The 12,869-nt window shown below is 35.9% G+C and overlaps 1 protein-coding gene across 1 annotated transcript in view; it reads left to right on the top strand.

Moving 5' to 3' along the window:
- The window catches only part of CTNNA3 (catenin alpha 3), a 1,620,267-nt gene that overhangs the window by 95,810 nt on the left and 1,511,588 nt on the right, over window positions 1-12,869 (top strand). The window contains exon 4 of the mRNA XM_062214092.1: window positions 5,545-5,664. Coding sequence (XP_062070076.1) covers window positions 5,545-5,664 — 120 coding nt within the window. The remainder of the gene's footprint in view (window positions 1-5,544; window positions 5,665-12,869) is intronic.

Below are 12,869 nucleotides of genomic sequence, written 5' to 3'. Positions count from 1 at the left end.
TGAGCCCTGCCTGTATTTTTCTTGCTGTATCAGCAATTTCTTCTTGTCCTCCTTCTCAAATTACTCCATGAATCTTCCTAATTTTCATGAGCTTATTGGATGTGTAGTTTGTATAGAACATTGGCTTGATTTATTTAAATATGTTTTGTCAGGAAAACGGAAACAAAATATGTTAGGAAGGAGGGACTGCTGAGTCCAACTAGATATTTCTTTGTTGTGTTTTTTTAATGCTTCTCTTTCTTGCAAAAACTTATTTCAGTTATTTTAATGGGAGATGAGCAATCATGGTCTCTGTTCTTTTATTTGATAGATTACTATTATTATTTATGAACAAAAATAATTTTATCTGGGAGTGTTTATAATATCTGCTTACTTTTACAGTAAGTGTTCGGCTTAGGGATAGTATTCCCATCTTTTCATTCTTGTCTGCCCTGTGATATATGATAAGGTAGTCCAGGAGGACTGATTTGGATTTGCTTCTCACTTGAAAGATCATTTTGATACACAGTTATAGCAGTCTTAGTGATATCAGAATTGGCCCCCTAAAATATGAAATTGGAATGTGGCCTCCTTAAAGTTCCCCCAAAGTCCCATCTGGGGTGCCATCTGAAATTGGAATATGGGGTGCCATATGATATAATCACCTTGTGCTTAATAAAAAATTCCCAATATTAACAGGCCTGTGTGGGTTCTTGCCTAATATTCAAAGAATTCTGAATACCGGCATAGATGAACAAGGCAGCATGGTACATTTTTAAGCTTTTATTCACTGAGAAAGAGGTATAGGAAAGTGAAAGCTTTATCTAAAAGAGAGAGAGAAATCTGGATTCATACCGAGTACCAGGAGCCAGCCATGTGGACGAGCATCTAGACCAGGAAGCATGGGGCGGGTGGTCCACACATGCCCTGGAGGCACACAGGCCAGCACAGGCCCACACACTGGCAAAAGGCCAAGGAATGGAGAGGGCACATCGTGCCTCAGGCTTTTAATCCACTTCCAAAGGGGAGTGGTTAATTAACCTGATTGGCTGGTGGGTGCACAGGTGTGGCCACGTAGGGGCATGAGGTCACATGGGGCGGGTGAAGGCGTGGTCTTTTAGCTCACAAACCTGATCAATTTTATTTTATATGCCTGCCAATAACATTAGAACAGATCTAGGCCGGCGCTGTGGCTTAACAGGCTAATCCTCCGCCTTGCGGCACTGGCACCCCGGATTCTATTCCCGGTTGGGGCGCTGGATTCTATCCCGGTTGCCCCTCTTCCAGGCCAGCTCTCTGCTATGGCCCGGGAGGGCAGTGGAGGATGGCCCAAGTGCTTGGGCCCTGCACCCGCATGGGAGACCAAGAGAAGCACCTGGCTCCTGGCTTCGGATCAGCACGATGCGCCGGCCGCGGCGGCCATTGGAGGGTGAACCAACGGCAAAAAGGAAGACCTTTCTCTCTGTCTCTCTCTCTCACTATCCACTCTGCCTGTCACAAACAAACAAACAAAAAAAACCCAGATCTAAGTATTTCTATTTTATATTGATAAACTGGTCTTTTAAAAAATATGAAAATATTATAATGAGTCAAAAAGTTAACACATGATAAATTCAGTGTTTAAGAAATTGTTTTAGGTTCCTTGGCTCATATTAAAATTTGTTTGATTAATTGTGATTCCTTGCCTTTCTTATTTACAACTAGGAGGTCATTTGTTTTGAGAAATAATCAATATAATGAAATTGCTGTGCACTGAACTAACGTGGAAAATCTCAGCAGTGTGTTTCAGTGATCAAGCATAGTGACCCGTTGGAAAGAAAAATCATCAAATCAAGTCAATATCAAATCTCTTTAAAATATAAGGCTCAGCTTAATCAATCTTATTTTTATCTTCTGTATTTTGGTTGCATATGTAAAGTAAAATTATTGCTTTTTACTCTATAGCATCTTTAGGTGTATTAGTGGGTAGATGGGGATAGGTTATATTTAGTAGGGAATCTAACTGCAGATTACTTTTTATTTCTTTTTATCAGTAATAACTATTACATAAAATTATACAAATTTATGTATAACTGTGATGTTTTCATACGTTTGCACATTATGCAATGTCATGTCAAGGTAAGCATATCTATCTCCTCAAACATTTATCATTTCTTTATGGTGGAAGCATTCAACATTCTTTCAGCTTTTTAAAAAATCATTGTCTATATTCATTCAACTGTGCAATAGAAGACTAGAACTTATTATTCCTAACTATTACTTAGTACCCATTAAATAGTCTTTCCCAATCTCTCCCTACTTTCCTCAGCCTCTGACAACCAGCAATGAGATCTACTTTGTTGGCTTTCATCCTTTTTTGTATATGTACCATATTGTCTTTATTTATTCATCAGTTGATGGACCCTTTGGTTTTTTACATCTATTGGCTTTTGTAAATTGTTCTACAATAAATATGAGATGTAGATGTCTCTTTGACAGAATGATTTACAATGCTATATGCCTTGGAGATATATGTACCCAGAAGTGGGATTGCTGGATTATATGATAGTTCTATTTTTAGGTCATTTTATTTTAAAGACTTATTTACTTATTTGAAAAGTAGAGTTATAGAGAGAGAAGGAAAGAGAGAGGACTTCTATTTGCTGGTTCACTCCTCAAATGACCACAACAGCCAAAATTCAGCTTGGTTGTAGCCAGGACTCCATCTGAATCTCCTACAGGCATTACAGGGGCCCATATATTTGGGCCATCTCCAGCTTCCACTGCTTTCCCAAGTGCATTATCAGGGAGCTGGATTGGAAGTGGAACAGCTGGGACCAGAACTTACTTGCACTCATATAGGCTCCCAGTGTTGCAGGCTGTGGCTTAACCTGCTGTATCACAATGCTGGCCCCTATTTTTAGTTTGTTGAGGCAGCTCATTTACATTCCTACCAATGATTGTTTGGGGGTTCCATTTTTGTCCACATCCTCACCAGCAGTTCTTTTGTGTTTTTTGGTAATAGCTAATCTTACTGGGTTGAGGTGAAATCTATGATTTTCATTTGTATTTCCTTGATGATTAGTGATATTGAGCACTTTTTCATGTACCTGTTGGCCATTTGTGTCTTCCCATAAAAAATGTCTGTTTAGGTCTACTGTCCACTTTTAAATTGAATTGTCTTACTTTTGCTTTTAAATTGTTTGCATCTCTTCTTATAGATTCTGGTTATTTCACTATAGATTTTGTATGATTCCTCATGATAAGTGTTTGCTTTTGTAAGTGGAAAAAATTTGAAATGACTGAAATCATAATACGTTTAGAGTACTTGGAATTCTTTAGTATTGATAAATTGAGGATATAAGTTCTGACAATGAAAGTTCCAGCAAAATCTCTACATTATATAAACTCTACCTTTACTTAAAATATTCTCATGATGATGTGATGTTACTAGACTTTCTACCCCTTTATTTGGTCATGGACATATTACCAGAAGTATAACTTTTCCATGTTTCTTATTTTGAAGTGATACAACTGTATTTCCGCTGAAATTCCCATTTGACGTTGTGTAAAGTTCATAGAGATAAATGCAAAAAAGAAATATTTAAGAAGTAGCAGTGGCATTTCTTAGTGAAAAGAAAGTGCAGAGGATAAAGAATGTTTTAGAATTAAATGGATTTTGGTAAAATAGCCTATGTTAATTAAATAATTCATAGAATTATTTAAAGTGTTTAGAATCTTAAATCTGGTATATTTTGATTTGAGCATAATGAAAGGAATCAAGAAGTGGGCAAGGTGAGATATGATCATAAAGCATAGTAAATATTTAATATAAATATTATTAAAATTGTGTCAAAAGGAACTTGTTGACTACATTACAAGAGGAGGAAAATGGACAGATTTTTGGTGATGTTTGATGGCTTGATGGGTAGAATTGGTTCCCACTCAAGACTCTTGTATTCCTGTTTTTTGAGGCCCAATTTAGAGTCTCTCATGTCTTCTGTATGGGCTATGTCCCTCAGGCAGTATCAGTGATTTTTTTTTTTTTGAGTTTTTGCTGCAGGTATATTTTGTCTTTTTTTTTTTTTTTAACTCTCTTTGCTACTTTCCCTTGTGTTAGAGTTAATGGTATAACAGAAAGAGCATAAACGCTTTAATAAAAACTCAATTCAGTCAAACTTTATGAGTTTCAGTTTACTCACAGAATAGGAAGAGAAGTAGGAACTGTTGTGCTTCTTTTGAAAATTAAATTGAAATGCATAAAGCACCTGGTACTGAACAGACACTCAATAAATGTCAGTGTCCTCTCATTTCTGAGTGTCCTATCTAGTTTCTTCTGTAGTATTTAAGTTCCTTGAGGGAGGAAAGTATGTTTTATATTAATAGTGCTTTGTGCGTAGTAGGTTCTAGGTGATTATTTGTAGAATTTAATTTACTGTCCTGCTGTGGAAGTTTAACACTGTTATTTCCCATTTCTTTTTACTCTGTCATATTGGATTGAGATAAACATGTTGCTTTCATGGAATTGAGAATTTAATTGAGTATCATGTCATTCTAATATGACTTATTTCATGAGTTTGATATAGTAAGGGTCAAATCTTTTTTGTGGAAACTTAATTATATTTTATAAAATCTTATTAACCTGTCTCATGGCATCATAATCATATTTGAGTCTGGTGTATTTAAGATGGTAAAGTCTCTATCTGTGGAAATCTATCTAATGGCACAGAGTGAGAATCTGGCAAATTATGGAAAAAGATAAAGATAGAGCAAATGTACATATCTGGCAAATTACATTATTTGACATTCTCAATCATTAACCCTACATAGTATGTTCTAATTTACTAAAAATGAACAAAGAGTTCAATTTCTTGTGAGCTCCCTTTGCTTAATTAATTATCAGTAGCAGACAGTATTCTGTGATCTACTGCAGTTTGTCACCTTTGTATTTATCTAGTATCTGAGTTAAAAATGAGAGCATTCTGATTCAGCAGAACTGATTTCATAACTCAGCGGTGTTATAGAGCAGAAGTGAATAAATGTTTTCTGAACATGTCACATGTGCTTCCATCATCAAAATGTTAGTGCTCCTTCCTTCTCAAAGCATAAAGCCTAAGAGATATTCCTTGCTGAAGTTATTTATTTTGCATATATATTTCTACAGTGGTAAGCCAGGTCTCATGCTATTATAGCAAAATATTATGCAGGCAGCTAACTTCTCATAAATTTGTTTTAATGATTGGGATATGGGAACTCTTTTAATGCTTCCTTATTTTTTTTTTAAAAAGAAACAGTTATCCTAATATGTGAAGTTTTTTTTAAATGATGTATACTAATATATTAGAATGAGGACTGCGTTTACTTCTAATTCTTGTGCTAACATTGGTTGTACTTAATGTACAGTTTCTGGTTCTTTATAATTTTTCCTAATTATTTGATTGAAAGATAATTAGCTAGCAATTTTTATCTTTGTATTATGGAAGCGAGAAACAGAGGCTCATTATTGCCTATTTCTCTGTGTTAGCTAGCTGGGGATTTGAGAAAAATATCCTGCTATCTTAAATGACCTTTTGTTTTCAATTTCAGGTTCAAAGGACCTTTCAGTCTCTTAAAAACGTTTCCAACAAATCTGACCTCCAGAAAACATACCAGAAGCTTGGGAAAGAGCTAGAAAATCTGGATTATTTAGCCTTCAAACGTCAGCAGGTAGGAGTCAGAGTTCTCCTTGGCAAAGGAGAGGAGCATGTTAGACTTCCTGCTGTTTTGCCTGTCAGAGAGAGGTACAGGTGGGTCTAGGGAGACTTACATTCTAAGGGTTAGGGCACAAATAGGTTGTACTGCGTTGATCCACTGTGTTCTTATGGCTTCCTGCAGTGTTCAGTGTGGTCCTTGCTTTTAGATGTGAATGTTGTGGGTTTCCACATGTGTCCTCATACCTCTCTTAAAGAAAACTCCTGCTGGTGTGAAGGTCCAGCTTCCCTTTGACTAACAATGTCTCTGGCTAAAAGGTAACCTCTATGATGGCTTGGTCACATAGTGTTTATATTTGGCAGGGGGATAGCTAAAGAGAAAAATAACTTGAACGAGAAAAAGCTGTGGATGCATATATAAAATGAAGGAAAAGAGTAAAAAATATGCCAAAATATTAATTGGTCTTTTTTTTTTTGTTCTATCTTTGAATAAGTAAACATTTGCTTCATGTGGAAGGTTGAAGGAAAATATACTTTACAAATGCAAGTCTTTTTGCCTCCTTGTGCAGGCTTCAAGATAAATCCATAGCTAAAATAAGCTTTTTCAAGATTCTCTAAGAATTGATACTTTATGTACCCGATATTCACAGTAATTAAATTCTGGGTCTTTTTGAATTAGTCCCACGGTAGCTGGCTACTGTTCGAGGGCTGATCTGGTCCAGTTTCTTCACAGCCACTAGGTGTCAGAATTGTAAAGCTTTTTCTTTAATAGAATGTTTATTCCTATCAGAACAGCCAGTTACATGTTTAATTTAGGTTGCATGAAATTTGGGGATGTGCTCAGTGATGGATATCATCTAGAAAAATGACTAAATGACTATCTTGCATGGCCAGGCACCAAGTCCATCACTTAAGAGTCTTCCTGTGGTGTGGCAAAGGGTGTAATATTCTGGTCATTGCCCAATTTACAAATTTTAGGTCTTTTAAAGGATGAGGATTTTCAAAGCAAGACTTCTTATATTTAAAACTCATTAAGTTTTTATGATGTAATCTAGAAATATTGGCCTGAAAAGAGAGTTACATTCTGGGTCTTAGTCTATCACGTTTGTTATTTGGCCTTTCTATGGTCTTTCTTTTCTTTCTTTCTTTCTCTCTGGAACTTTGTTTTGTATAATATTACAAGCAAATTATACTTTAATTTATATGAAAAGGCCACAATATCCATGTAAATTTTATTTAAAAAATTAGTACTGACCTAGATATTAGCACATATAACACAGTCATAGTTACTGAAAACTGCTATAGCAAGCTCTCAGAAGTAGCTGCTTAAAATGCACATTGTGAGTCACTGCTCTGGCCTATGCAATTTTTAGTACAGTTTTGTTTCCAAGACCATATTTTATTACTGAAGGGTATTTTATTTGGCAGACAGTAGTCATTGTCCTCTTTTATCCTTTCTCATTAGAACATTCCAGTGATTCTTACATTAGACAGTTGTGAATTTGGGTGAAGGTGAATGCTTCGAGGGTAAAAGGATAGAACTCTGTGAGAATGGCACTGAGGACAGATAGGTAAATTGTCCATGTTTGAGGAAAAGATGGGCACATGGGGTGTATATGTTATATGTATATGTTATTAAGTAACAATTATATGCCGTCTAATATTATAGAAACATTTATGAATCAAGTCATTAAATTCTTGTAATAATATGGTGGGATTGATTTTATTATTACCATTTTACAGATGAGTCAAAACTCTTAAGAGAATTAAGTAACTTTCTTATAGTCATAGTGATAAAAATTTGAAGCTGGGCTTCAAATCTTATCAGATTGACTCCAAACTTGGATGTTGCATTTCCTGTATGGGGCATGATCGAAAGGGTCAGAATATCAGATCTTTTCTGACTTGGTAGAATTTGTCTTTTATCTCCCATCCTATTCCTTTATAGCTCCAAAAACCTAATAAGCAAATACTGGAAGGTGCTTTTTTTCTCCAACTGGAAAATAGTTAGGTCTTTGTAAAAACTGCCAATTCTACAAGAAAGGTATCCCATATTAAGGCAGGATTCTATGTACTAGAGAATTAGTCATGGTTTGTTCTCTCATCCATTATTCCTCAGTGTGACAGAATGTAAACTGCATAAGGAAATTGCCTTTTTTGTCACCTTCAATGTTGTGTCCTTTCCAGTGTTCATGACAGTATCTGGCCCATCACAAATACCTAATAGATATTATTGGTGGTGTTGTTGCTATGAGAAAGAAGTATGCCAAAAGATTTGGGTTCAGATTGTAGGTAATTAAAATGGATATGTTTTTCTATCCTTTTAAAATTTGGAAGGACATTGTTTCCTGGTTTCCTGGATGAAGGCTGATAGATTGACCTTTGCCCTATATATTATTTATGTTTTCTCCTGACATATTTTCTTCTTTTGTCCATTTCTTAAAGAAACAGAAAATGTCAGTGTTACTGTAGGCTTGAATTTTAGGTGTCCCATGAATCAACTGTAATTATTTTCTTGGACTCACTCATATTTTACTTGCTGTCTTTTTCTGTGACATTTTTAGTATCATTTTTTGAGAGATTGTTAATGGGGCTTCTTTCCTAGGCAAGAATTTAGTTTTTTTTAAAGAGTTATTACTGTAGCAGACATCATAGTATTGTGGAGCAGCGAGTGAAGCTACTCCTTAGGATGCATGCATCCTGTATGGGAGAGCCTGTTTTGATTCTTGGCTCCTCTGCTTCCCATCCAACTTTCTACTAATGTGCCTGGGAGACAGCAGAAAATGTCCTAAGTATTTGGGTCCATGCCATCCACATGGGAAACTTGAATAGAGTCCCAGGCTCTTGGCTTTGCATGTCCCAACTCCAGCTATGTTGAAAATTTGAGAAGTGAACCAGCAAATTAAAGATCTTCCTCCTTTTTTTTTCTCTCTCTCTCTCTCTATGTGTGTGTGTGTCTTTCTCCCTTTTTTGTCACTCTGCCTTGAATTGAATGAATAGATAATATAAAAAATTGTGAGTACTCCTGTTCTTTGTGTAAGGTCATGTACAGCTCTGCATTTTTCTACTTTCAAAAGGACTAATGTTGAAAATAACTTTGGTTGGAAAAAGAGGAAGCCATGATAGGTGAGGTAGTGCTTACTGGAATGCGTCATCCTGAAGTAAATAGATGAGAAAGCAGGATTAACCTGAGAATCTGGAGACTTTCAGTTCTTCCTACCTGGAGATGCAGTCTTAGAGTTTATGTACTTGGAATGCTTGGTGTTCAATCCTCCTGACTGGTGCTATGGAGGAAGGTAATAGCAAACCAAAACTATTACACAGATACTGGATTTATATATTAATTTGAGAGGTTATAAATCAAGAGACCTCATTGGGGCTTAGATTTTGTGTAGTAAAATAAAATAACATTTGATAAACTTGATTTTAATTCTTTCTTCTACCCTTAATAGTTATGATAACATTATTAAACATATCTTCTTTTTTTAAAGGTGACTTTTTTTTTTTAAAAAAAAGATTTATTTATGTATTTAAAAGGCAGAGCTACAGAAAGGTAGGCAGTGGCAGAGGCAGAGAGAGGTCTTCCATCTGCTGATTCACTCTCCAAATGTCTGCAATGGCTGGAGCTGGGCCTATCCCAAGTCAAGAGTCAGAAGTTTCCTGCGGGTCTCCCATGCAGGTGCAGGGGCCCAAGGACTTGGGCCATCTTCTACTGCTTTCCCAGGCCACAGCAGAGAGCTGGATCAGAAGTAAAGCAGCCGGGTCTCAATCTGGCATCCATCTAGGATTCCAGCACTGTAGACAGTGGCTTTATCTGCTATACCATAGCATTGCCCCTATAAAACATATTTTCTTTCCAGAGGTTTCTGAAGTCCTTTGATATAAATTAAAGTTGACATTATTGGGTTGGGCATTCTAAACACTGGGGCACATATAGATGTTAGTGTCATAATATGTAAAATTAAACTGTTGTACTTCAGATACATATCTGTGTTGGAATACATTGCGTACCTATGATTCTTGTCGTGTATTCATTGCATATTGTTGTTGCCCTTTTGTCTTCGTAGAAGATTTATACACTCTGGTATTTAGAGGTATTTAGAGTTTACACAGCTCCTTTCTATTTACTTATTTATCTACTAATCATTCTTTAAATTCAAACTGAAGCCTAGCCTCCTTCATAAAACTGCATTCCAAGAGCACTAGTCAATATGTAAACTCTTCATTCTTTGCTGTTCTTAGTTATTATCTGTGTAATGCTATTTAGCATCTGATTAATTATGTAATCATTGAGAAGCAATCTGGTGTAGTGGTTAGACTGTAGGCTTTGTAGTTATCCAAACTAGGTTAGACTTATTTGCACTGCCTTGGATATCCAAGTTTCCTCTTTTATATAAAATATAAAGTCTCTTAAGGTATATGCAGCTCTTAGTACAACACCTGGTGTGTGTATAGGATAAATGGTAGTGTATAATATTGTTTTAAGTTATCCTCATAAGCATTTTCCTAAATGTAAATGGAAAATGACTAAACAAAAATTTGTAAGTTCCTATAAGATATATTCTCTATTTTATATGTTTTTGTACAGCACATAGGATCTAACACTGTTCAGAACATAAAAATAGAATGTTTTTGGACATATGCGGTCTTCTTTTTGGACATATGCAGGTTGCTGGTTTGTGTCACAGAAAGGACATACTGATACCTCACAAGATGGGAGATTCATCATTTGGTTCTAACGTGTTTCTAAGGAAAATATCTAAAGTTATTTTTACTTGATGGAAAGTGAAATGAATCTTGGATCCAATGTTTTAGCTAAACCCCAACTCATATAATTATAATACTTTATATACCTACACTTCCCTATGCTATTGTACAATACAGTTTTTCAGGAATAAGCAACTGATTTTTTCTTTCACTAAGCTAGGTATGTTAACCCTTTTAGATAATTTGAAAACTGGAAGGATACTTAATTCTTTGTAGGATAAGAATTGAATTTAAAATAAACTTTTTTAATGAAGAAATATATAAATAAATTATGAAATTTATTTAGTGAGCATAACTGTAGGTTAACAACTTTTAGTTGAAAAATAAAATTTTACTTATTATCTCCTGTCTTTTCAATAATGGCTATCTTCACAGGTGTGATAGACAGGAGATAACAAGAGTTGGCTCCAATGTGGAGAAAAAGGAAACACTTTGCATACTACTGGAGGGAATGTCAATTGGTAAAACCATGTAGTTTTCTATATCAGTATCTTGAAGAGATAGCTGCATGCTTACATTCATTGCAGTTCTATTCACAAAAAAACAAGACTTGGGATCAACCTTTGTGTCTAACAACCATTGACAAATGAATAAGGAAAATGGCACCTCGCTCTCAGATCCCTCTCTTTCTCTCCCTTTCTATGTGAATATTATTCAATCTTAAAAAAGAAGGAAATGTTGCCTTGGGGATTACATGGATGAGCCTGGAGGCCAGGCCCAGAAAGACAAATACGATTTATGTGTGGAATCTAAAAAAATCAAACTCATGGGTGCAAAGAGTAGAATGGTGGTTTCCAGGGATTGGGAGTGGGGGGGAATGAAAAGGTGTTGGCCAAATAGTACAAATGGTCAGTTACAAGATGAACCAGTTCTGAGGCTCTAATGTACAGCATGAGTGGCATGGATATATTCATTGATTTTATTATAGTAATCAGTATACAATGTATATATTATATTTGGTGTATATCAAATTATTCTGTATACTTTGGATATATTTTATTTTATTTGTCAATTAAATATTTTAAAGTAAAAAAGGAAATAAATTCCATATGGATAATAACTGACCATACAGAAAGTCTTGGGCTTACCCTGGAAACCAAGAGCCCTGGGGACACAAGACTACAGTGCTTAGTCAAATAAAACTGAATAGTACTAGACTTGCTGTTGTTGTACTATAGCATAAAAGAAGAGGAAGTTGATTAATCCCAGTAATAATTTCCAACTATGTAAAGTCTTAAAGCCAGCAAAATATTATGAATCAGCATAAGGGGATATGCAATGATATTGCACTAGATTTTGTTTATTTAAAGACAGCAAAAACACACTTTGCACTGGGATTAACACTAAAATGTAGATTATAAATATATTTTACTTAAGAGCTTTACAAATAAAGAACATATACATCTGGATGTATTTAGATGCAGTTTAAGAAAGTGTAATGGTGAAGCTGGACTGAATGAGCACTAACAGGAGGTGCTAAGCTTCTAGAACAATGGCTCTATAGGCAATAGACTTACTTTATTGCATATCCCCTTATGCTAGCTGATTCATAATATTTTGCTTGTTTTTAAGTCTTTTTTTTTTTTTCAGGCAGAGTTAGTGAGAGAGAGAGAGAGAGAGAGAGAGAGAGAGAGAGAAAGGTCTTCCTTTTTCCGTTGGTTTACCCCTCAAGTGCCTGCTACGGCCGGCGTGTTGTGGCTGGCGTGCTGCGCCGATCCGAAGCCAGGAGCCAGGTGCTTCCTCCTGGTCTCCCATGCGGGTGCAGGGCCCAAGGACCTGGGCCATCCTCCACTGCACTCCCGGGCCACAGCAGAGAGCTGGACAGGAAGAGAAGCAACCGGGACAGAATCCGGCGCCCCAACCGGGACTAGAACCTGGGGTGCCGGCGCCGCAGGCGGAGGATTAGCCTAGTGAGCCGTGGCGCTGGCCATGTTTTTAAGTCTTTACTGGCCTTGTTTTTAAGTCTTTACATGGTTGAAAGTATTACTGGAACTCATCAACTTCTTGTTCTCTTATGCTGTAATAAAACAAGCCTGGCATTATTCACTTTTGTTTCACTAAGAAATTAATCCAACCCTCTTGAAATTTTCTGACTGATTTATTCCTTTTAAGAGTAAGTGAACCAAAGTCTGCTAAAATATTCATCTGTTCTTGATGGTATTCTGTTTCTTATTTGCCCAATCAAGTAAAATTATTGCTTATGCCATTTATAAACTTTTTTCAGATGATCTCAAAGCATTTCAGTATCATTTAAAGATTTATTGTACATAGAAAATGCTGAATTATGAAACAGTGTGCTACACTAAAGTTCAAACCAACCCAAACATGTTTTATTCTATCTACTACATATGCAGTTCCATTTCAATTCAGTTGTACACAGTTGTTTGTTCCAGAGGGAAAAAAGATGGTATTACATTTATTCTTCAGTTTTATGATATGGAGAGAGAGAATGTT

The sequence above is a fragment of the Lepus europaeus genome, chromosome 17 (genome assembly GCF_033115175.1).
Source record: "Lepus europaeus isolate LE1 chromosome 17, mLepTim1.pri, whole genome shotgun sequence".
NCBI classification, from domain to species: domain Eukaryota; kingdom Metazoa; phylum Chordata; class Mammalia; order Lagomorpha; family Leporidae; genus Lepus; species Lepus europaeus.
This window is presented reverse-complemented; position numbering and strand designations above follow the sequence as displayed.